This window comes from Drosophila obscura, unplaced genomic scaffold (assembly GCF_018151105.1).
Source record: "Drosophila obscura isolate BZ-5 IFL unplaced genomic scaffold, ASM1815110v1 contig_30, whole genome shotgun sequence".
In the NCBI taxonomy this organism is placed as follows: domain Eukaryota; kingdom Metazoa; phylum Arthropoda; class Insecta; order Diptera; family Drosophilidae; genus Drosophila; species Drosophila obscura.
Genome location: NW_024542818.1, coordinates 1,904,413 through 1,927,782, shown reverse-complemented (window position 1 = coordinate 1,927,782; position 23,370 = coordinate 1,904,413). Strand labels below are relative to the sequence as shown.

General features: G+C 51.2%; 5 protein-coding genes across 10 annotated transcripts in view; 3 read left to right on the top strand and 2 right to left on the bottom strand.

Annotated features, from left to right (window-relative positions):
• Positions 1 to 444: 444 nt before the first annotated feature.
• On the top strand, positions 445 to 1,009 carry LOC111068794 (RING-box protein 1B). Its single transcript, XM_022358521.2, has one exon. The coding sequence runs from the start codon at positions 557 to 559 to the stop codon at positions 926 to 928; it is 372 nt and encodes a 123-aa protein (XP_022214213.2). The 5' UTR covers positions 445 to 556; the 3' UTR covers positions 929 to 1,009.
• Positions 959 to 3,775, bottom strand: LOC111068793 (cell division cycle 5-like protein). Its single transcript, XM_022358520.2, has 4 exons — positions 3,632 to 3,775; positions 3,310 to 3,575; positions 1,804 to 3,242; positions 959 to 1,737 (listed from the first exon to the last, which is right to left on the bottom strand). The coding sequence occupies exons 1-4, from the start codon at positions 3,674 to 3,676 to the stop codon at positions 1,034 to 1,036; spliced, it is 2,454 nt and encodes an 817-aa protein (XP_022214212.1). The 5' UTR covers positions 3,677 to 3,775; the 3' UTR covers positions 959 to 1,033.
• Positions 3,776 to 4,191: 416 nt separating this feature from the next.
• On the top strand, positions 4,192 to 8,218 carry LOC111068790. The gene is made up of 3 exons (XM_041594568.1): positions 4,192 to 4,859; positions 4,915 to 7,448; positions 7,536 to 8,218. The coding sequence occupies exons 1-3, from the start codon at positions 4,259 to 4,261 to the stop codon at positions 7,839 to 7,841; spliced, it is 3,441 nt and encodes a 1,146-aa protein (XP_041450502.1). The 5' UTR covers positions 4,192 to 4,258; the 3' UTR covers positions 7,842 to 8,218.
• LOC111068796 (translation machinery-associated protein 7 homolog) lies at positions 8,218 to 8,442 on the top strand. The gene has a single exon (XM_022358522.2). It carries the CDS (start codon positions 8,235 to 8,237, stop codon positions 8,406 to 8,408), a length of 174 nt encoding a protein of 57 aa, XP_022214214.1. The 5' UTR covers positions 8,218 to 8,234; the 3' UTR covers positions 8,409 to 8,442.
• An 819-nt stretch (positions 8,443 to 9,261) lies between these two features.
• The window catches only part of LOC111068791 (protein trachealess), a 30,189-nt gene continuing 16,080 nt past the window's right edge, over positions 9,262 to 23,370 (bottom strand). The window contains exons 1-10 of one of the 6 annotated variants that reach the window (XM_041594571.1): positions 20,997 to 21,540; positions 17,432 to 17,667; positions 14,779 to 14,846; positions 14,340 to 14,637; positions 14,047 to 14,168; positions 13,572 to 13,664; positions 12,731 to 12,924; positions 12,552 to 12,658; positions 12,245 to 12,392; positions 9,262 to 12,159 (exon numbers count right to left, since the gene is read on the bottom strand). In XM_041594571.1, the coding sequence (XP_041450505.1) occupies positions 10,704 to 12,159; positions 12,245 to 12,392; positions 12,552 to 12,658; positions 12,731 to 12,924; positions 13,572 to 13,664; positions 14,047 to 14,168; positions 14,340 to 14,637; positions 14,779 to 14,846; positions 17,432 to 17,667; positions 20,997 to 21,244 (2,970 nt within the window). In that variant the 5' untranslated portion in view covers positions 21,245 to 21,540 and the 3' untranslated portion in view covers positions 9,262 to 10,703. Of the gene's footprint in view, positions 12,160 to 12,244; positions 12,393 to 12,551; positions 12,659 to 12,730; positions 12,925 to 13,571; positions 13,665 to 14,046; positions 14,169 to 14,321; positions 14,638 to 14,778; positions 14,847 to 17,431; positions 17,668 to 20,996; positions 21,541 to 23,370 lie in introns of those variants that run through there. The other 5 variants (XM_022358518.2, XM_041594569.1, XM_041594570.1 and 2 more) reach the window with 5 other exon arrangements.

Below are 23,370 nucleotides of genomic sequence, written 5' to 3'. Positions count from 1 at the left end.
GCAGGAGATATCCATAATGTCTGTAATGTCTTTAAGCGATCGGAGGGCATTGTCCCCACTACGACGTGCTTGTGATATAGATAACCGAGCTATAGATATTAAATCCTTTATCCCTTGATCACGAAAAGGTGTGGACCGCCCAAAACGGTCGACAAACAGCCAATGCGATGCTATATCTCGGCCAAATAGGGGCAAACAAAAAAATTACATCATGGTACCATCAGTACTTACCGAATGGGCCTTTTTTTGGGCGTGTTATGACTTCCTCATATCGGGAAAGTATCCTTGATTTAATGGAGTTCTTAGCATGGATCAGGGACAATTTCCTCAGTTAAAAATATTTCATTTCCGATAAACATCCCTGCAGCCTGGGAAAGAAAGCCAAGCCAGAAAAGTAGGCCATGTTTTCAACACTATTTTGCTGGAATCAAATCACATTTCTCAATCACTTCTGATTCGTTGTCGAAGCTGAACACATATTTTCTGGTATAGAAAAACAGAAGCACAATTGAAAATTTACGTTTTGGAAATTAGTAAAAGAAATTAACTTTGAAAAATGTCCGATCACGTGGAAGAAATTGAAGAAACTGAGGACTTCCATGACTTGGAGGAGTTTAACGACGACGCGGCCTCCGGCAGCGGCACGCAGCAGCCCAAGGAGAACCGATTCGTGGTGAACAAGTGGGTGGCCCATGCCCTCTGGTCCTGGGACGTGGCCGTGGAGAACTGCGCGATCTGTCGCAACCACATCATGAACCTGTGCATCGAGTGCCAGGCGGATCCCAATGCAAACAAAGACGAATGCACCGTGGCCTGGGGCGAGTGCAACCACGCCTTCCACTACCATTGCATCGCTCGCTGGCTGAAGACGCGCCTTGTTTGCCCACTGGACAACAAGGAGTGGGTCTACCAGAAGTACGGCCACTAAATCAAGCGGCAAACAAGACAAGCTCCAGCATTGGTTCACACACGTGTTGTATTTGAGAGTTATAAACAAAATTAGATACTATTTTCCATGGGTTTCCTTCCGAGCTTAGGTCTGGGCCTCTGTTTCATGTTCGGGGCCCAGCAGCTGTTGTGCTGTGGGCCTCACTCCAGTGATCTGCTCGATCTCGTTGAAGAGCGAGTCACGTTCCTCGATCAGACTGGCGTACTTCTGCTGCAGCTCCTTTTCACGGTCCATTTGTCGTCGCACATCGTCCTGCAGCGATTCCAGGCGCCGCGGAACGGCGATGGCCTCCTGCTCGCCGAGGAACCGAAATGTGGACAGTGAAATGGAGTTTAGGTCTATCTGGGAGTAGGTGTCGTGCAACTGCTTGATGAGCACCTGGGCACGGGCCTGGTAGCCGCCAGTGAGGATCTTCAGCTTCTTCTCGATCTTGCCGCAGCGCTTGGCCTCCTTGCCCATGTGGCGACGGTTCTGTTCGAGCCGCTTCTCCGCCGACTCGAGGCGATCCTTCTTACTCGCCAGACTCGCGCGCGTGTAGCGGTGCTGGGAGGGCAAATAGAGTACCTGGCCCAGGCACTCCTGCCACACCTGGGCGTAGACATTCAGGGGCAGCTCGCCGTGTGACATGCGCTCCTTCACCACCTCCATCTCGTCGCAGAGCATTTTCTTGGCCTTGGCCAGTTCCTGCTGGGAGATCTCTTCGTAGGGGTTCGCCTTGAAGTAGCTCTGCAGCTGCTCCAGCTTGTGCTGCGACTGTCCCGGCACAGGATCTTTAACAGAGTCGTACACTGGAAAAATAAAGAAGATGAGGATCAGAACGTCTGCGGGTGATTCCCAGGAGACTCTTTACGCACGCTGCATGGTGATCATCTCGTGCTTGATCAGCTCCTCGGCCTGCTGTTGCTCGGTGAGGTTCTGCTTCTCCGACTGCGGCCGCAGAATCTTGGTGTTGACCTCCGTGGGTCGAGGCAGGCTGCGCTGGATCACTTGGGAGCGCTTTTCGAGCTCGCGCTTCCGCTTCGCCTCCTGCTCGGCCAGGAGGCGAGCGTCGACATCGGCCTGGTCCTCGATGGCGGGCTCTGTGCTCGTGTCCATCGCCTCGCTGTCCTCCTGCTCGGGCACCACAATCTCGTAGTCGTTGCGCGGAGTCGGCAGCGTGGAGAGTCCCTCCCGCAGAGTTGACTTCAGTTGCTTCTGGTAGTTCTTGAATAGAGCCGGCGTCTCGGTCACGCCCATGATCTCCTCGGGGTTGATGCTCAGCTTATCCCGGACATAGGCCGGTGTGGGGACTCCCGGGGCACCGGGCTTCACCGGCACCAAGGCCCCCGACGACGGAGTGAGGAAACTACCGGGTGTGGCAGCTCCTCCGCCCTCGCGTTGAGTGCGGAAGGGCGTGGCAATGACCGTGTTGGGCGTGGCAATGGAGGCAGCCTTGGGTAGGACGCCGGAAAAGTCGGATTCGTGGAGGGGCGTGTTTAGGCCACCCTTGAGCGGTGTCTCCGTGTGGGTGAGGGCCATCATGTTCTGGGCCTCCTGCATGATGCGGTCCGTGTAGGGAGCCGGAGTCCTGGGCGTGGCCGCCACCTGCGGTGTGATGGAGTAGTCCGCCAGGAGAGCATCAGTCGTCTCGATGCCACTCTCGCCTGCAATCTCCTTTGCCATCTCACTGGCGCGCCCCAGCTTCACCACCTGCTGCAGCTCCATGTCGGAGATCTGGGGAGTGGGCAGCACCAGCTTGGATCGCTTGCGTTCCGGCTCCATGTTCTGCAGCATCGCGGTGGGCACCTCGTTCTCCTTGCGCTGCTTTAGCTTCGATTTGTCCTTCTTGCGCTCGCGCTCCTCCTTCTCCGAGCGCAGCTCTCCATCGAGATCCTGCTGCCGCATCTTGTTGAAGTCCGGCTCGTTCTTCTGCAGATGCTCCTCCGCCGTATCGTAAAATCCAAGCGCCGGCCGCTTCTCGAAGGGAATCTCTGCGTTGTAGTCGATGCCCTTGATGCGTTTTCGGTTGCCACTTCCGATGCCAGCGGCGCGCAGCTCGCGTCGCTTCTGGAGCGTGGCCAGGCGACGGGCCTCCTCCAGCTGCTTCTCGCGCGCCTTGCGCTTGGCCTTCTTGCCCTGGGTGTTGGCCAGACGCGCCCGCGCCTCGGACAGCATTTCCAGCTCGTCCTCGTCCATGTCTTTGGGATCGGGCCGTGCCGGCTTTGTCTCTGGATTGGGATCTATTTCGCCCGGCTTCAATTTGCGCGGGTCGTCCATTGTGTCCTCGCCATCCTCCTTGCGCTGTGCTTGGTCGCTAAATAGAGCAAATAATGAGAGAAATCAGCAACGGGATAGACTGAGACGTTAGTTAGTGGGCGTACAGCAAAAATTCGTAGCGCTCCAGACACTGGGCCGCAGTGCGTCCTATAATGGGCGCAATGGTGCGCCATTGTGTGGGCATCAGCTTGGCCAGATGCAGCAGCTTTTCGTCTTCCTCGCGCGACCATTCGGTTTTTTTGATGCTAGGATCCAGCCACTCGTACCACCTGGCCTTGCACTGTTTGGCCGACTTGCGGTGCAGCAACGAGGCAATACGACTCCATTGGTTTTTGCCATATTTCATGACAGCCGCCTTGAGAATCTCATCCTGCCGGAAAACATGGAAATCAGTGAAAAGAATTGCGAGAATCAGCTCCAACTTACCTCCGTGTTGCGCCACACACCGCCCTTGATCATAATACGCGGCATTTTGTAGTCCTATATTATTCTAAACACGACAAAACTTAAATTTTTACTCCGATTTTGCAATTCGTGTGGCTTTTTTCGCGGCGGCTAGGGATGTAAGACATGCGATACATGCAGTATATCGATATGTTTTTCTTATGCATGCGATATATTTTCAACTGAACACCAACATAGCTATTCTTGTGCGATAATGGATCTTTTTGTGTGAGCACTAAAGCTGAGTTTTCTGTCCCAGCTCCCAGGGCCTTCGGCTTGAAAACAACGATGTCGGCAAACATCGATGTTTCTCCAGATCTATACGATAGCCAAGCGATATGTGGGATTTTTTAGTGCTTTTCCTGCGGCTTGGGGCGGCCAACTGGAGTCAAAGATGATCAGCTGTTTATTTGATATCATATCAGTTTTTTTTTATTGCCACAAAGATTTGTCTGCGTAATGTAAATTGTAATGCGGAATTGCGGAATGCGAGCAATATGAACGATGCGGCTTTCTCGGGCTTCTACGGCGGCATTGGCATTGGCAACCAGGTGAGCCCCATGCGCAGGCAAAGGCAGAGAGAGAGAGAGTTCATCTCGCCAGCAAACGATGCCGTGTGTCTTCCAGCTGCACCCGCCCCTCCATCAGCAGCAGCAGCAACACCAACAGCACCCGCATCAGGAGCTGTCCCTGTCCACGCCCGTGCACGCCCTGGAGCCGGACACCAACTTCACGAGCTTCTTTGACGACGACATCGTGACCTGCGGCTCCACATCCTCCTCCGCCGTCTGGCTGCCCATCCAGCTGGGCAACGGCATCCTACCTAATGGAGCAGCTATCAATGCAGCGAACAAGGCAGCCGCAGAGGTTCCCTTTGTCCAGATCCACACCACGGACCTGCAGCAGCAGGCGCAGCCCGAGAAGAGCTATCGCAATGCCTTCCGCCGCAGGACGGCGGAGATCAAGTCCGAGGAGCTGATCAAATCCGAGCTGGCCGAGGCCGCGGCCAAGGAACGCCTGAATGCCACGCCCACACCGCCCACGCGCAACTCCAGCTGTGCCAGCGTCGAGGGCAAGGCCATGGTGCAGGAGGTGCCGATACTCTTCAGGTGCCCCAACTGCCCGTTCCTCAGCCTCTGCGAGGTGAAGTCCAGCCAGCACGTGAACAACTGCTTCGGAACCAGCGCCGAGCAGCAGAGACAGTGTCCAGGTGAGGTCTTAGTGGCATACCATTCGGTTCATCCTCAATCCAAGCCGACTTTCAGGCTGCCCGAACATCTTCTACAGCAGCGATGCCCTCAATGTGCATCTCAGCATGGACCACCAACTGGATGACGATGAGATTGCGACCCTGCTGGGCGGCACAGCCACACCGGCCGCTGCGGCCGCCTCCGGCCACAAGCAGCCGCTGCCCAAGAGCCGGATCTTCATCAAGAGCGTGGACTGCCTGAGGGAGCCCCAGCAGGATTTCCTACCACTGCTACAGCAGGACACCGACTCTCCAGTCACATCCAGCAACATTCTTGATCTGCTCGATGAGGTGGTGCAGACACCTGGTCCGCTGCCGCCCGGTGGGCAAGTGGCAGTGGCGCCGCCGCCCTGCCACAAGCCCAGCAGCCAGAAGATATCCATCAAGAGCGTGGACGTGCTGAGGGAGCCTGCGCTGCTGACCTTTGACTTTCAGCTGCCCAATGGCTGCCAGGAGATGCCTCTGCTGGCGGAAAGCAATCTCGTGGATGTGCCAGTGCCAGTGCCAGTGTCGGTGATGGAGGTGGAGCCCAAGCCGCGTCAGCCCAAGATCTACATCAGAAACGTGGACATCCTCAAGGAGCCGATGCTGCTGCCCTCGTCCCTGCCCGGCATGGGCTTCAATGGGAGCGTGGCCACGACGATAGCGATGCAGAATGGAGGAGGAGTTGCCAGCGATGTCTTCCAGGCGGATACGTTACTCACGCCAACGGGTCCGCTGCCAGGTTTCGAGCCCAGCCTGGCGCCCCTGGCCAACATGTGCTCCGAACCCTTTCCCTTCGACTCCGTGCTGAGTGTGGGCGGTGGTGGGGGTGCCTCCACACTGGAGAACACTCGCTTCAGTGCCTTGGACTTGGACTTTGGCGTAGATTTTGACCATGGCATGGCGCCACTGCTCACCGAGGCCACCCCTCCGCCACCGCCACCGCCACAGCCACAGCCTCAGCCGTCAGTGCAGTCCGGCCTCTCGGAACTGGAGCAGCCCGTCCAGCTGCAGCACTACCTGCCGCCGACTCCGAGCACCACCAAGCAGAAGATCTTCATCAAGAACGTGGACATCCTGAAGGCACCGCAGCGCGGCACTCTCCACCTGCGCACCGTCGACGAGCTCAATTTTATGACCCGCAACGAGGTGGAGCGCCTTATAGTTCCCAACCTCGAACCCATGCCCAAAATGGAGCCCCTGATGGACCAGCAGCACCAGCATCAGCAGCAGCATACGCACACGCAGCCACAGTCGCAGCCTCAGCCGCTGGATCCCCTGCAGCTGGAACCGCCCAACTCTCAGACGCTGAGCGAGTTCCAAGCTCCGCTGAGCGGCAGCTGGCCGAGCGAAGACAGCTACGACCTGGCCGGGGATCTGGAGGGCTGGCCCTGGATCGAGGAGGCAGTGCAAGAGGTCATACCAACTGAGACGGCCGCCGCCTCCGAACCACAAGTGGAGGCGCTTCCCCAGTGCTCCTCCTCTGACGATTTCCCCCAGTTGTATCCCTCGCCGCCTGAGCCAGTACAGAGCGGAGGAGACGCTGTGCCTCCCCTGGTGCCCGTCAGCGCCACGGATGATACTGCAGTCGCTGCCGCTGGCACCGCTGGACCGATCAGTCTGCCCCTTCCTCCGCTGGTTCCTCTGGCGGCGGAGGCGGGCGAGAAGCCGGGACGCATCTATGTGGCCAACAATCTGCTGCCCGCCGCCGTGGACCCGCTGCCGGGTGGAACTTCGGTGCGCGGGCGTCCCTATGGCACCAAACTATCGGCGGCGACCGGCGGAGGAAAGCGGAAAGCTGCGCCGAGCATCAGCCAGGTGGCCGAGGGAGGCAAGTGCCAGGTGGAGGGCTGCATGTTCCGCTTTAAGTCGCCGGCGACGCTGGAGTATCATGGCCGCTGCCACAACGACGTACTGGGATCGCCCCAGCCGATGGTCTGTCCAGAGTGTCGCTCCTCGGACTTCAGCAACTGGAACTGCCTGCACACGCACCTGTGGCGCACGCACCAGATCGACATGGAGCTCTACTGCTGCCAGTTGTGCAGCTTCAAGACGCCCATCTACTCGCGGCTGGTCAACACCCACGCCAAGATCCACTCCGAGGAGCGCAACTACAAGTGCGAGCAGTGCGGCAAGGGATTCAAGAACACAAAGCAGCTGAAGAACCACCGACGGCTGCACCGCACCCAGGGACTGGGCATGGGCAAAGGACCGCTCCAAGATCAGGCCACAGCCGATGCTCCTCCCGGCCCGCCCACGGCCATCCTGCATCGCTGCGGCGACTGTGGGGCGGCCTTCAAGCAGCGCAAGACCCTGCGCGAGCATCTCTGCAAGGAGCGTAACGAACAGCCGCAGTGCTCCCTATGCCAGCGGCTCTTCAGCTCCAAGAGCAGCCTCAAGCTGCACCAGCGCAGCCACCAGGCGAACAAGCGCTTCCAGTGCGACACCTGCGAGTACGAGGCGAGCGACCACAACGCCTTCCGACGACATCTGGCCACGCATCGGGATCGCAAGCGATATGCGTGTCCCCATTGCGACTTTCGGGCGATACAGAGCACCGCCTTTCGGGTTGGTTTATCGGTTATCCTTATCCTTATTGCATTTGCATTTGTTTCACTTATAACTGATGATATATGTAACTCTCCCCCGTTGCAGATACACCTGCAGAAGCGCCATCCCGAGCAGGAGCTCTCGTCCATCATCTACAAGTGCGATCTGTGCAGCTTCTCCAGCATCAATCAGAGCCTGCTGCTGGTTCACCAGGCCAAGCACGAGCACGAGGCGCCGCCACCCAACCAACAGCCGCCGCTTGCTGTGCCTGTTCCCGAGGCAGCACCAGCGACGGCCTCAACTCCATCACAGATCAAGGTGGAGACCAGCCTGCTGCTCGCTCATTCCAGTACAAATGTCGCCACGAGGCAGGCGGGCGGTTCCTTGGCAGATGTCCCACAATCATTGTAATACCCCCTCCCCCTCCCCAACCCCCTGTATATGACACAAAGTGCCGTGTAGGTTATACAAAACTTTTATACCAAAATTATACCACTGTTAGTTATGGCTAAGAATCAATCAGAGATGAGATGCCACTCCAAAGGAAGGTTTCTCTTTGGCTTCGGACTGCTTCGAGGATAGTTAGGCGTTAGTCAGATTGTGTACATATCCACCCTGTGGAATATATGCTTAAGCATCTGTTGTTGTATATATTGTACTGTATATAAGGGTTAATTGGGAAGTAAATGTAACTGTAAAGCAATCCTTTGCTTATCCTTCAGATCAGTGCGACTGAAGTACTCGACAAAGACACACAAAATATTATAAAATTATATTGGAAAATCAAAGCAAAATTCGTACCAAATGTCCAATCGTGAGGGTGGCAAGAAGAAGCCATTGAAGGCACCCAAGAAGGAGGCCAAGGATCTGGACGAGCAGGATGTGGCCCACCGACAGAACCTAAAGGCGCAGCAGAAGGCCCTAGAGCTGGCCAAGCAGAAGCTCACACAAAAGTCCAACAAAAAGGCCAACAAATGATTCGTTTTTGGCTTGGCCCAGCCCGCAATAAATTCCAGTCTCACCGCAGTGGAACGATGATTAATCGTTGGTCAGTCTGGGTCAGGGATTGCGTGGCATTTGGGGTGTGAGATCTGCTTAAAAAGCCATCATCGAAATGTGACATCTACCCCCCTACAAAACTGTTTGATATGCGACCAATAAAAAAAGACAGGCCCAGGCCAGGCCTTTGGGTTTGAGCGCAACAAATGCGACAAATGGGAATTTTATGCAAGTTTTTTTTTCGTTTTATTTGTACCAAAAATACAGCGACACACAGGCATCAATCCTGCAGTGGGTTTCCTCTGCATCACAAGACAGGGCACAGAAGTCTGTAATCATCATTGATGTGTGTTTCCATTTCTTTGTCCGACTTCAGGTCATAGAGCACCTTCCAGTGGGACATCAACTCAATCGCTAGGTGGAAAAAGCAGATATAGAGGAATATCTGCTGCATTAGCCAGCCATCGGGTCGGATGTCCCACGAGCTGTACAGGGCCATGCACAGCAGCAGCATGTTCTGCAGGAACATCAGACAGCAAACCGCAGACCATAGAGCAGGCAGGATGAACCACAACTTCAGGTGGCGTCGCACCAAGGGCACCATATTGTATTCCAGGGGCAACGACGCCAGCAAAGAAAGTCCCAGGGATAGTTTCAACGTCTGCTTGAATTCCGGATAATCAAAGTTTATGGAACGCTGCAGCAAAGCATCCAGTTTGATGGTGATGCGGGGACTTGCAATCACTGCCGAGAGTGTGACGCTGATATAGAAAAGGCGGCAAACAAAGTAGATTGCCCTTGAGAGGTCCATACTTCAATGTGAGACTGTGAGACTGTGAGACTGAGACTCAACTGCTGATCTACCGAATATGGTTACTCGTATTTCAAAGCTGACAGATAAACTTCAAGGACTGTGATTTGAATTTCATATGGCCTTTTGCCTGATTTCAGTCGCGAAAGATGGAGAGCTTTAGAAGGATCCTTAGCACTGCCCTCCAGCCACAATTAAAATCCACCTTTTACATATTTATACTCAATATTTTGTAAGCCTTTAATGGGAAGAAACTTTCTTTGTGTTTTATACAAAAATTTAATTACACTTTTTTCGTTTTTTGTTGTTTGTTTTGTTGTTGTTTGTTTAGCTATTCCGATAGATGGTTTTTTTCGTTAAATATACAATAGAGAAGGAGGAGGAGAAGGTGGAGTGGGAGTGTGAAAAACAGTTGTGAGTGGAACATTAGACATCTTAGGGGGTAAATTTCATTGAATCGAAATAGAAGGAATCCCAAAGCGAGTCTGGGGGCACACTATATCTGTATCTGTATCTATATCTGTATCTGTATGTATATGGTAGGGTAGTTCGTAATTCTAAAGGAGGAAGCATTTGATATGTTGTAAAAATGTTTAAATATATATATATATTAATTAATATATCATGCGGTTTATCTTCTATATGTTTAATGTTTAATGTATATATGTGTATTTATGTACTGGTAAAATTACAATTGATTTAAATAATTAATAACAATATGGAGTGGAGTGGAGTGGAGCAATCATTGATTAACGCGTAGTACGAGGAGTTCTTCGATCTGTTCTTCCGCTCTGCTGGCACTCTATATGCAAGTCTTAGTCTTATTTAATATTAGTATTAACTTTCGTGTGTATCCTAGGTATTCGTTTAGTTTTAGTTTATTTAATCAATTGCATTCTTGCCGAGTATTTCCGTTTTGCAGCTAATTTCATTGGGTGTGTCAGTGTGTGCCTCTGGTGAGGAGAGGAGTGGAGTGGAGTGGTGTCTTGTGGTGTGTCCATAATTTACAACTCTTAAGAACTATATAACAACATTGAATGTTTTTAACGCTTTAATGTGTAGGCTCTAAGTTCTAGTCCTGGGGGGACTGCTAGTGCTAGTTCCTAACTTCCTAACTTCCTAATTAGATGCGTTCTGAGGAGTGTGCTCCTCCTAAGCCAAGCCTGTACAAGTGCCAGCAGGAAGGATGGCTCCACCTGCCCGGCTGCCTTGCCTGTTCGTTGCTGTGTCTATCCGGGATTACCTTTGCGAGCGCTGAAGAACATGCGCGCCACCTTGCCCAGTGCCCCCACAAAGTCCCAGCGATCGCCACCACCCACACCCACACCCACACCAGCGGAAGTTGCAGCAGCTGCAGCAGCAGCAGGATGATGATGATGATGCTGCTGCTCCTGATAGGCAGAGTGCGGGGATTGGTACGGCTGCATCTGCTGGCACTGGGCCAAGCCGCCGTCGTCCATTACCTAGGAGGGCGTGGAGTACCAGCCGGTGGCGGGGCTGCCCTTGTGGTACAAATGGAAGCTGGAGTGCGGGGCAAAGTACTGCGGCTGCTCCAGGTTGCTGTAGGTGACGCCGCCCTCGGTGGTTGTGGTGCTGGTGCTGGTGGCATGGCCGTGCGGATGCGGATGCGGGTGCATTGTGGCAGTGTAGGCCTGCGGCTTCAGGGGCAGCGTGGCGGGGGCACCATCTCCGGTTGCAGCCACATATTGTCCGCGCAGCGGATCGGCGTACTCGTAGCCACCGCCGTTGCTGGCCAGAATGGGGGCGGAGGAGGGCGGCACCTTGCCAGAGTTGTTGGAGTCGCGCGGGGAGACGGAGCTGGGCGGCGTCATGGCGTTGTGGTAGTCAATGGAGCTGTGATAGCCGCCGTAGGTGGACACCAGATTGGTGAAGGCATCGGAGGAGCCCTTCTGGGGATGCACCCCGGCGGCGGAGGCGGCCGAGTGCAGCTGCAGGTATTGGTTCTCGTAGGAGGACTCGCTGCCCGGCGGCGTGGGCAGCGGACCCGTCTGCTGCTCGCCGTAGAACACCCCGGGACCCACACCCGTGGGCGTCTGGCGGGCCGTCGCCCGGATCACGCTCTCCCGATTGGCGTACAGCTGCCGGAGCAGCGCGGTGGCCGGCATGGGGGCGGGTGGCTGCTGGTAGGGCGTCCCAATCCACTGGATCGTGCTGCTCTTCTCGTTGGGGTCGATCTGCTGCTGCTGCTGCTGTTGCTGCTGCTGCTGCTGGTGCGCCTGTTGGTGCTGCTGCTTGATGAGGGAATCGGCACTGAAGTCGGTGCTCGCCTGCGACACGGCCACGGACACTGACACGGGCGATGGCAGATGCTTGGACATGGCGTGCTCCAGATCCTTGACTGCCGAATCGGCTGCTGGCTGCTCGTCCACAATGGAGGGCAGGCGACTCCTTGGCTGGGACTCCTCCATGGCCGGCAGCTTGGCCATCGGCTGCTCGACATTCACCTGCTGCTCCTCCTCCGCCTGCTGTGCGGCCTTGGTCTTCCTCTTGCGCTTGGTTGTCGCCCCACTGCTCGTCGTGCTGCCAACGGGCGTTGGGGCGGGCACCGGCGTGGCCACAGTGGCTGGCAGCACGCCCACACCCACACCCACACCCGCCTCAATCTCCACGCCCAGCGGTGTGGGGCTGTCCTTGATCAGGGACAGGCTGCTCATGCTGCTGCCATGCGAGGCTGCGGCACTGCGTCCCCGTCCGCGATGCGAGTGTCCCTCCGGATCCGATTTGCCATCCGTCAGCTTCATTTCCCCGGCACTCAAATGGGCGTTGCCATCGCCCGCTGCATCGCCGCCTGGCGAGCCACTGCTCTTGTCGTTGCCCAATCCCTCCTCGTGCTTGATGCTGTCCATGCTCGGCTCCAGCTGGCAGCAGTCCAGTATCAGATTCTCATTCTCTCGATTGCTATACAGAGAGACAAAGAGAGATCGGTTTTGAGGGTGTGTTTGGGGTGGGGGTGGGGGGATGGCTTGCTTGGTGTTCCACTCACCTGATCACATAGTTGACGCAAATGATGTTCTGCTCATCGGCATTCTTGGTGCTGCAGACGACCGTGGCGCAGGTCTGTAGCCAGGTGTAGCCTCCACTCTTGTTCATCAGTCGGTAGTAGCCCGTCAGCACTTGACCCTTTTCGATCACTAATCAGAGGAAAGAGACACAGAGAGAGAGGGAGAGAAGGGAATTAGTAAGGCGAATAGGAATCCTGTGCCCAATTTAGCTGCCATTCGAACTGCAATTGGCTTGCCCTAGAGCTTCCCTTATGGGCAGTAGCATAAGGAATTAAATCATTTACTTACAGTCCGAATGGCTTTTGCGCAGTCGATTGGCATCCTCCGCATGGCACAGGGAATACAGGCTCTTGTTCACCAGATCCTCAGGCGTGTAGTCCAGCAGATCCGAGACCCTGACAAAGGCACGAGACAGAATTCAGTTAGAGGAGCAGCCAAAAAAAAAGGCAAACCAAGTATGGCCTTACCTTGGCTCGCAGTGCGCTACTTTCAGGTCAAAGTTCACGCGGGTCACAAACATATCACACTCCAGACGGATCTCGTGCACGGAGGGCGGTGGCAGGGCAATGGCCAGGGCCACCATCCCCAGCAGCGGCGGCTGCGACTTGCGACTGTGCGAGAAGGTGTACTGGGGCCGCAGCTTGCACAGCAGCAGAACGACCTGCAAAGGTACAAAAGAGAAGGCGGTCCTTGGGTTAGACGATGGATCGATCGGCTGGGCAAGCACTATTTGACGGTGCCAGGAGATTGATGGAGTGCGGGATTTATCATTGAAGCAGCGAATGCTTGGCTTGGGAGATGAAAAAAGCTTCGAGAAGGATTGCCACAGCTGATAACAATTTTATTAAAATTATTTTTGTCTCTTTTTAATTTGTGAAATATTTTTGGGGTATTTTTGAAGTGGCAGCCCCTAGATAAATGTGGAAAAGGAAGTGCAAATCGCAATGATGGATAGACAGATGTTTGATGGCTTGAATGATGTTGGATTTGTGCTTCATTGCTTGTTGATTGGTGCTTGATTGATGGATGATTGCAGGCTGCTTCCGCACTATAGTTATTCGATACTGATCAATCTAAAATCAGTCAGTGGTTCACACACACAAAAATATACGAGTATATGGCCGAAATAGAATCAAAACTTGAACAAAAAACGAATGCATTCCTCAAAACTGTTTTGATGTTTGCCATTTGATGTTATAAATTTTTAATTTAATTTAATTTAAATTTTGTTTTGTTTTTTTTGTTGTTGTTGTTGATTTTTGTTGTTTGTTGGTTTTTTTTTTTGTACTGATTTCAATTGATACGTACCGAATAGTTTGAGCCCGGATTCTTAACGTTTTTAGCGTTATTGTTAGCGTTATTATTGTTAGCGTTGTTGCAATTGCTGGTTGCATCGCTGGCCTGTAGATAAGCAGTGGATGGGATGGTAATACGTATAACAGGTACACACACAAAGTACACACACACAACCGAACAACAAAAACGAAGCTTTCTCTAAGGGTTAGTCCTACGCTTAAAACACTCTTAAGCCCCAAAGAAAATATCAGTTAAGACTTCAAATAAAAAAAAACTAAAAACTAAAAAATAACAACAACAAAAAGTACAGTTAGCACTACGAGCTACATAACGGTAAATGAATAAAATAAAAAAAAAATCAAAGAGCAAGAAAACAAACAAACAAACAAAAAAAAGAGAGAGAGAGGGAAGGCGCTCAAAGCACTCACTGGGAGTGGGGGAGCCGAGGTAAAAAGAGAGTAAGGACTAAGGAGTGTGGATAACTCACCCGATAGCCGGAGGACTTGAAATGGCATCCCCGCTTCGTCAGTGTGGACTTCATCCGAATACAAAAGCTCCGATCGTAGCCCTTATAGCCGCTCGTGGAGGCCTGCGTCATGGAGGCAGCCACTGGAAAGGTGGGGAGGGGAAATAACACAATGATTAAAAATATATTCTACATGAGAGCAGATCTCTTCCCCCCCCCTTGGAATCGGTGCACCCAGCCCTAATCCCACGAGGGATTGTCTCAGGGATTGTATCCACAACTCGGACTAGACTCACCATCGGGATTGTTCGTACCGTGTGTGCCACTGCCATCGTCGGAGGCGCCCGATGTGGGGGAGGCCAGGCCGGCGGCACCACTGCCGCCACCTGCACTGCCCGAGGAGCCTCCTCCACCGCCGCCACCACCGCCGCCGCTGGTGAGGCTCAGGCCCAGCTGATCGGCAATCTCCGAGTGATCCGCCTGGTGGATATAATCGAATATGCTGCTGCCCGTCATCTCCACCTGCGAGAGGCCCAGGTAGATGGACACCGTCTCCGAAATGTACAGGAAGCGACCGTCTGCTGCCACGGCCAGAGCGAAGCCATCGAGCGACTGCAAAGAGTGGGACAGAGGGAGAGTGGGGAACGATGAGCGTAATGATATGCACAAAATGGCTGCGGGTAGGTGCTGTGTCTCTCTTGCTCTCTGTATCTGATAGCACTGCTGCCATCCCGCTTTGGCGCACGCACTTACCTGCAGTATGTGGGTGCCCTGATGTTGCTCGAACAAATCAACAGCGGGACTGCGTCGAATGGCGGCACCTGCAATGGCAAGAGGGGCACAAAAGAGGGCAATGGGTGAGTGTGCGATTAAGAAGTAAGAGAGAAAACGAATGAGATAGTGCATAGAGGGAAGAGAAAGGTGCGTGATTGAAGCAACTTCGATGGGCACAAATGTTCAACTATCATTTGGGAAAGGCAAATAATACTCTTGACATATTACGCTCCTCGCAGCAAAGACCCCACGGCACTCCCCCCTAGTTATGGCCCACCCCCCACTCACAGCCCATTGAGAGCTTGAACCAACTCATAAATGATGCATTCCCCTGTAACACCAAAACACAACACTTCACAGGAGAACTCCACTCCACACCACACCACTCCACTGCTCTGCTCTCCACACTGCCACATAAATAAAAGGTACGCCCCACCACACACAGACAAAGACAACAACACTCTTGGACCAAGGACCAAGGACCCCATCCCCCATAACCCATAGGGCGACCACAAGGCATCATAAATATCCTAAAGAGTACTCGTATGATTGCGGCGTCCCTCAATATTTTCTCAGCTGATGCCCGATGTGCGATGCCCAATTCCGGAGCATATTTATTTAATTCAATTATAGAATTTTACGATTATGGCTTGAGAGTGGAGAGTGGTCGGTGTGGGGGTGTGGGGGGTATGGCTTGACCAAGTAATAATTCGCACAAGTGCAAATCGCTTCGAATGAAGCACATCCCCTGCCAGTCCCTGGCTGTCTGTGTGTGTGGCACACCCCGCACCGCACCGCAGTAAATCCCCAGCGATTTCCAATGCCTCTACGCGATAAGTTGGCAAACAGTTTCCGCTTCCGCTTGCGCCTTTTGGTTTTGGCTTTGGCTATGGCCATATGTGGCGCTCCCGGGGCTTTGGGTCTTTGGGCCTTTGTGGGTGGGTGGGAGGCCTTAATGACCTTCAGTGTGTGGCCCTACCAAATATTTTCTCTGCCCATTTTTTATTGTGGATTGTGTGGGTCAAATTGAAGTGCTTTTTATTGCCCCGCAGCTTGTTGCAGCTCACTCCCTCGATTACTACGAATACGTTTTTTTTTTTTCTGGGTTTAGTTTCGCATAATAATCCAATTGAATGGCAGAAGAAGGCATTGCGTTGCGTTGCGTTGTCCCCCCCCCCGGTTCTCTTTGTGTCCATACATAACGCCCCATTGATTTTGGATTATTTTTTTAGTGCCTTGACTACCTTTCTGGCTTTCTGGCTTTCTGGCTTCTTGATGGGCCCCTGTCTCGCTTTTGGCTCTGCCACTTTGCCAGCTCCCACTCTCTAAAACGCTGAACAGTCAGCTCGGTGAGACGCAGAGACAGAGAGAGGGAGGGAGACGAGAGACCCGACCCATCCAACAGTCGTGGGCTGTCGTCGTGGAATGCCTTTTGACGTGAAAATGCATTGTCGTCGTTGGAGCATGACGTGGAGCGCTCCCAGTGCGAAGTGGCAAGGCATGGCATGGCATGGCATGGAATCGGTTGACAATAACTTGGTAGCTGTTGCCGTGTTGCTGTGTTGGGAAATTCACGCCATGAATTGGATTTCAGTGTTAGGCTTTAAGCTGGAGGTTGAAGTGTCGACAAACTCTATGTCTATGGCTATGGCTATGGCTCTGTGCACTGATAAGTGACTCAGGGGGCATTGAAATATAGAAAGATTGTATGGGGAAGCTCAAGAAAACACACATAAATAATACAGTTTGGGCATATATAATTTATTCAAGGGTTTCGTGTGTGCTTGGAAGTGATAAGAGTATTAAGACATTAACTCAATTGGGAAACTGATTTTCGGGTATAAAATTCCACTTTTTTATAGAAAATTCCCCGAGTCTACTGGGCATAATTCTCGAAACATATTCCAAAACATTTTTCAAGAACAGTATGCCCCTCCATTCCATTGACATTTCCATAGCAAAATCGTTAAAGCCAAATCAATCACTTTAATGGGGCCTTCTGAAATTCCACAAACTGTCACAATGACACACTCCCCCGCCACGCCAGCGCCCCTCCGCTACCCGCTACCCGCTCCCCGACAAAGCCAGCATTTCTGACCAAAATGGCCGCGCATGCGCAGCAAATAAAAATAAATTGCGGCTTAATAGCGATTTTTTATGCAAATTCCGGCAAAAGCCCAAAACAAAACATAAAAAATAAAACAAACAAAAATTGCTGGCAAAACCAAAAAAAAATATTTAAGGTGCGCAGAGCATAATTTTTCCGTCATAGAAAATAAAAAAATTAAAAATAATAAAAATTATAAAAATAAACTGAAATTTTTTATTTCACTTAAGGTAGAGCCCCGCGCACCCCGCGCACTCTTTTTTCACTCCGGCAACACGAAATGTAGGCAAATGTGTTTCCTGCTTTCGGTTTTTATTGCCACTCATTCTGCCCCCGCATTTGCCCCTGTTGTCTAGCTCTTGCCCCCGCCTAAGCCGCGATCAAAAATGGCTGCCAATATGGCGACCCCCCCCCACCCGTCAAATGCAAATGAGCAAAGTGAAAATTTTCACCGACACTCACAGAAGGCTACGGTGGAAGATCTCTCTTTTTTTACGATTTTTCGATTTTTTTCGATGTACTTACTTTTGAGCTTACTGCTGCTGGAGGCCTCTCGCGTCCATGGCGGATCCCCGTGGCCGGAAAAGTCCCTCAGCTTCAGATAGCTGATGGTCAGTCTTATGATGGAGGCCTTGTCCAGTTGGCTGGTGATGGCCGCTGGCAGTGGCAGCATTTTGGCCAGCTCATAGAACTCGTAGTTCTCCTTGCCCCGTCTCGAACGTGCCGCATCCCGTGACTTTTCCTTGCGCAGCTCCAGGATGCTGTAAAAGAATGAGAGAGAAGTGAAGACAATTGTCAGCCATAAGATACAATATTTACTCAAAAGAATATGAAAGATACATAAGTAGACACTGACATATGGCCAGAGGCTGGCGGCTAGAGCTGGAGGATCGGCTCGAACATCGAACATCGTAGATCCACAGAGCTCTTTGGACACCTGTCAGCGCAGAGGTTTTGGCCATTTGTTTGGCCCAACCCCACGCCTTTGTGATGGAATGGTGTCAGAGAGCTCGTGACTAATTGCCACACATTTGTCAGTCTTTCAGCGCCCTTTCACACAGAGATAGAAGTTGAGGAAGAGAGAAACAGATATGGTATGGATTGGTCTTGGGATTCTCTTAGGTTTTTCGGACTGCAATTGTTCTCCGGAGACAGTTTGTCTCTGGTATAAATTGCAGGCCATTTATCCAAAAGATTTCCCTTTGCTGCATGTGAGAGTTTTTCCAACTGATATTTTCATTATGATTCTGCTGGAAACTCTCTGAAATCTACCGCCCTGATCCGCATCTTTGTCTCTGTCCCATCTTTTCCCCTAAATGCATGGAAATACATGGAAACTTTTCATTCACTAAACTTGCAACAGTCGTACAGTCGTTCCTCCTTATCCTCCTCCTCCTCCCTCTCCAACCACTGCATGTGCTACAAAGCCGCTGAGCCGCTGAGCCGCTTCTGCTTGGGTTATGGATCTCTGGTATATGGATATGGATCTCTGCAACCTTCTGGCGGCATTCGCTATCTGAGAGCGGCCATCTCTCAGAGAGGCATCTTCGTCAGAAAACTTCAGGCTTTCAGGCTTCAAGCCTTCATAATTTACGTTTGTTGACAACTTCTTTGTTGTATGTATGTTGGCTCGTTGCTGGATCGTTGCTGGATCGTTGCTGGCTGTTGCTGTTGCTGTTTTGACTGTTGCACTGAAATCTGTGCTGCGCTATAGATAAAAGTCAAGGGTATTACGGGTTGGTAAGAGGTACATATACAGTAGTTGGGAGGGGGATTCTAGTGTGTTTGAATACTTTGAGGCCTAACCAAAGACTCTTCTATACCTTTTAGCATATAAGTTATGGAAATATTGCTGAATATTTACCAATTTTAGGAGAAGTTTTCATTGCTTTTCTTAAGAATAAATTTTGAATAGAATGAATACATTTTTTGATATTATCTCAATATTTTCAGACTCCTACAAATTCACATTTTCGCCTCTAACTTAATGGAACGTATTAAAAAATATTTACTGCTGGAAATATTCCGAAAATATACCAACATAAGTAAATGTTTCCGACAGTTGAGTAGACAGACTACTAGAAATACCCTTTCACTAGTCTCTTCGCTATTTAAACATCCCAAAGTAAATTATTCTTCTAGAATTATCCGATTCAAACACTATAAGAATATACTTCAAGTCAAACTTAAAGAAATCTCATTCTCCCAAACACTATGCTCTGGTGTCTCCCCTGCAACCTCATTTCTTCCTTCTTCTACCTTTAATTTCAACAGCGAACATTTGGTAGGGCATTCCTTAAGTCGTGGCCAAACCCAGACTTAAACGACAGCTGTCTTAATTTTTGTACATTTTGTGGTCTTTTAAATTTATTTTAATGCGCTCATCACCGGGCTTGAAGCTTCGTTTTGTGTAGCTTTATTTGAGCCGCGTCGGCTTCTGGCTCTGAAACTTCATCTTCGGATTTGGGGCTTCAGCTTTGGCCGAGAGTCTCTGTCTCCGTCTCCGTCTCCGCCTCGTCTGAGATTTGTATCTCAACTGCGGCCCGTCGTCGTCGTCGTCGTCTCCGTCGTTGTGGGGCCATAAAAATATTTTTGATAATTAAAAAGAAACACCGTCGTCTCCGCGGGGTTTTTTTTTTTTTGCCACGGGCCAAGCCAGTTTTCCCTTTTGCCTGCTGCCACTTGCTTTTTGTTTAAGCAGCAAACAATTTTAATTAGTTGTGTGGAAATTACACTAAAAGAGATGCCATGCCACACAGTACTCTCGTACCTGAGAGACCTCAACTCATGCCGTAAATGATTTCCGAATAAAAATGATGCGGTTCAAAAACCTCCATGTGAAGCAGAGCGTTTGTATCCCTCTTTTTTGCAAATTAAAAGAGAAAATACATTAATCTTCACATCATCAATATCGAAATGCCATTCAAATGAGGCACAAAGATGTTGCAAGAAGGGAGGGAGGGAGAGCGGGAGAGTGGTATGGTATTCCCTTGACAAATGATGCCACGGCCTCGTTTTAATTTCGCACAGAATTCGCCACTCTCTAGCGTTGCGTACAAATTGCCTGTCATTAGCGTAAATTGCCCGAAAATCGAGCAGCTGATTGGCACTATTGACTCAGTATTAGTGAGCTTCGAAAGCTCTCCTTTGCTTCCCAAATGAGGTCCTGTCTTAAGGGACATATATGTGTCCCGTCCGCCGTATCTGTGTGAAAGTTTCGCACTGATAATCATCTTATTTGGGTCCTTTTTGGAGGGTACTGTAATTCTTTTCCACTTGATTGCTTTGGGTGTGCAAATATTTTTATAGAGACTCAGATTCGATTCGATTAGCGGCTTAAAACCGGGAATTAAGAGCTATTTGGCTCCTAAGCGGCTTACTGCGGTCACAGAAGGGCGAAAGAAAGTCACCCAAGTCCTTCGTCTTTCCCTTTTGTTTAACCTTCGGTTCACACAACAGAAATACAGACTACACATAAAGGAATATGAGAGGGTGAGGTCCTTTGTCCAGGTTTATGGCCTGAAGGAGCACAGAGTACCGTTACCGCTTTATCAGTTCTGTGTTGTTTTTGTGTGTGTGTTGAGATACGGTTAAAACTCAGCGGGATAGTAGAAATGTCCCTTTGCTATCGGAATTCGTGGAAAACAGAAGAGGATTCGTATTGAGAGTCGTCTCCAATTGGACGAAATACTTTATTCCGTTTCTTGCTGATTTTCAGAGGATTCTTTTAGCAGAACTGTCCATAAATTTCGCTCCATTATCAAGGCGATTTTTTTGTATCATATAATAGGAAAACTGTTTTAAAAATCTACGAAAATAAAGAAAGATTCATCTATATTTTGTCCTTAAACAGAAATTGGAAGAACTTTTGATGATTTTGAACAACAAGAAGAGCAAGTTGCTAGATTTCTTTAGTTGAAAGAATAAATTCTCTTCCTCTGATCAAAGCAAAGCTTTTGTAATTGAAATAATTGTTTGTATTTTGGAAAATAGATCCATCATTTGAAGATGTTTTCCCATCGGAATTGCTACCAATTTCCTTTGAAGCTAAGACCTACTCCATACTCGTAGGTTAACCCTTCGTACTAACCCCGGTTCGATGGGCTGCTGCTGGGCATGCATTCCGGGTCCGCCCGGCTGATGCTGATTGGGCATTTTGTTGTACGGAGCCATGCCACAGAGGTCCTGTGCGGGCACCATCCAACTGTGTGTGAACGGCACCGAGGGCATTCCCAAGGATCCCATGGTGGCGGCCATGTGGGAGCCGGGATGTCCGGGCGTCGGCTGCCGCTGATAGCCGGCATAATCCATGGCCACGGCTGCCTGATATGGCAACATAATGATCGTGTGATCGTATGGGATTGGCGGATCTGCAGAGGTAGTTCTTCGTCTTAGCGATGCTATATCGATGGATCGATGGATGTTCTGGCACTGGGGTTAACACATTTTTCACTATTTATTGCACTTGGTTAAGGGTTGGGTTGGGTTTTGGGTTTGGGGCCACTTTTGGAGGTCAACAGCGGTGGTGCCTCGTCATCGACGTGTGCCGCATCCTTTTGTTGTCCTACACACGCGCGTACGTGTCTTCAATTATCCTTTGATGGGGTGCGTGGGGACGGGACGGTACGGGATGGGGGGGGACTCACGCACGAGACACGGAGGAGTCGACTCTTCGATTGGCATTCAAATGAGGAGCGCGGCAATCGACGCGTCCGGCTAATTTATCGCCGGGAATCGGCACTTGGCACGTCGCTGGCTGGTCTGGTCTGGTCTGGTCCGTCTCCGTCCGATGTGGAATATTGGCAACGGAATGAGGCGCAACCCAGAACTTGGACACGCACCGAAAGAGAGACACCGAGAGAGAGAGAGTGAGTGAGGGAGCGAGTGAGAGAGAGAGTGTGGGCCGTGGCGTACGTGAAACTGCAATTGAATGACGACGCACGGAATTACGGCTACGGTTACAGTTACGATGCGGCACGGACACGTCTACGTCCGTTGCTGTTGCTGGCGGAGCGAAGAATAATCCAGAGTCACGTTTCGCATCCGAAGAGAGAAAAAAACAACAGTACAATCCCAGCAGCAGCCGTCAGCGTCGCTGCCCACGAAGCCCAGGCCCCACCATTCATTCGCCAGCAGAGTGACAGAGAAGAAGCGCTTACAATTTTTTGGGGGTGACATCTTTGACTCGACACGAAGCCGAGGGCCCTGCGACACGAACAGCCAAGCCGAACGTAACTGTGTGCCTGCTGTGTGCTGCTGTGTGTGTGTGTGTGTGTGTGGGTGAGCACCTGACACTGCGTTCGGTCATGTACAGTGGCGGCACCAGTAGCATTTTAAGCAGCCTCACGCTCCACATCGCTCTCGCTCTCTCTCTCTCTCTCTCTCTCTTCTCTCTGTCACACAGGCACAGCATAAACCATGACTCTGTGTGTGTGCGTGCAAATGGGCGGGACGTGACCTGCCGTCGAATCGGAATCGACATTGCGCGCATACGAAATGAGGCCGCCGAAGCGAGACAGAGCATCCCACTGCTCTATCCACGCCCGTATGGGTGTGCGTGACAGAGCGAGATAGCTGTCTGGCACGTACATGCTGCAGACGCCGCATTGTAAACTGGTTGGCAGCGTCTCGCTCTCGCATAGGGTGGGCAAAGGCAGGGCCCCATCATTGCGTCTCGCTTGCGTTTATATACTTATGTTATCCGCAGGGGGGGTGGGAGCTGAGCATAGAAGTGGGGGTGGGGTGGGGGGGTTGTGTGGTGTGGAGCTGGCTTTTGTTTTGGGGCTGGCGTCACGCGCAGCAATTAGTTTACTTCTTTACACATTTGGGAATTTCTTTGGGCCTCTCTATCGCTCTCTCTCTCTCGCTCTGGCTCTGGCTCTGGCGCTGCTCTCTTCTGGTGCGTGGGTGTTGCTGTTTGCCTCGCTCTCTCCTTCTGCTCCTACTTCTGGTTTTTATGTGTGTTTGTGTATGTGACCGAAATGCCAATGACAACGCGGCAAAACAGCCTATGGTCCCCACATCCTGTGAGCCCCCCTGAACCTCCTGGACAGGTAGAAGCTCTGTCTTCTAGGATTTCCTGACAGGAGGAGGAGGCGGTGCAGGATGGGGGCGTTTTGTTATTCCAATCTCGCACAGACTGAAGTTGTCTCTTTTATGTGGTTGTTGGTACAGCAGAGCACCTCCTCCCCCATACCACAGAATTAAACGAGGACCACACAGATGAAGGAAATGGGAGAATGAGAGAATCAACACCCTTTTAATTTCCAGCCAAGGAGCTTCCCATAATCAAACGAATTGGCTGCAAAACATGAAAAGTGTTTCGATGGTGGAGAAGGGGGCTTAGGGACAGACAATTATTGAATAATTGATATGGGATACTACAAGGAAAGTTCCCTAAGCATAAAGTAAGTGCACATCCAAATCACAGAATAATATCTTGGTAGGATTTCCAAAGTATATAC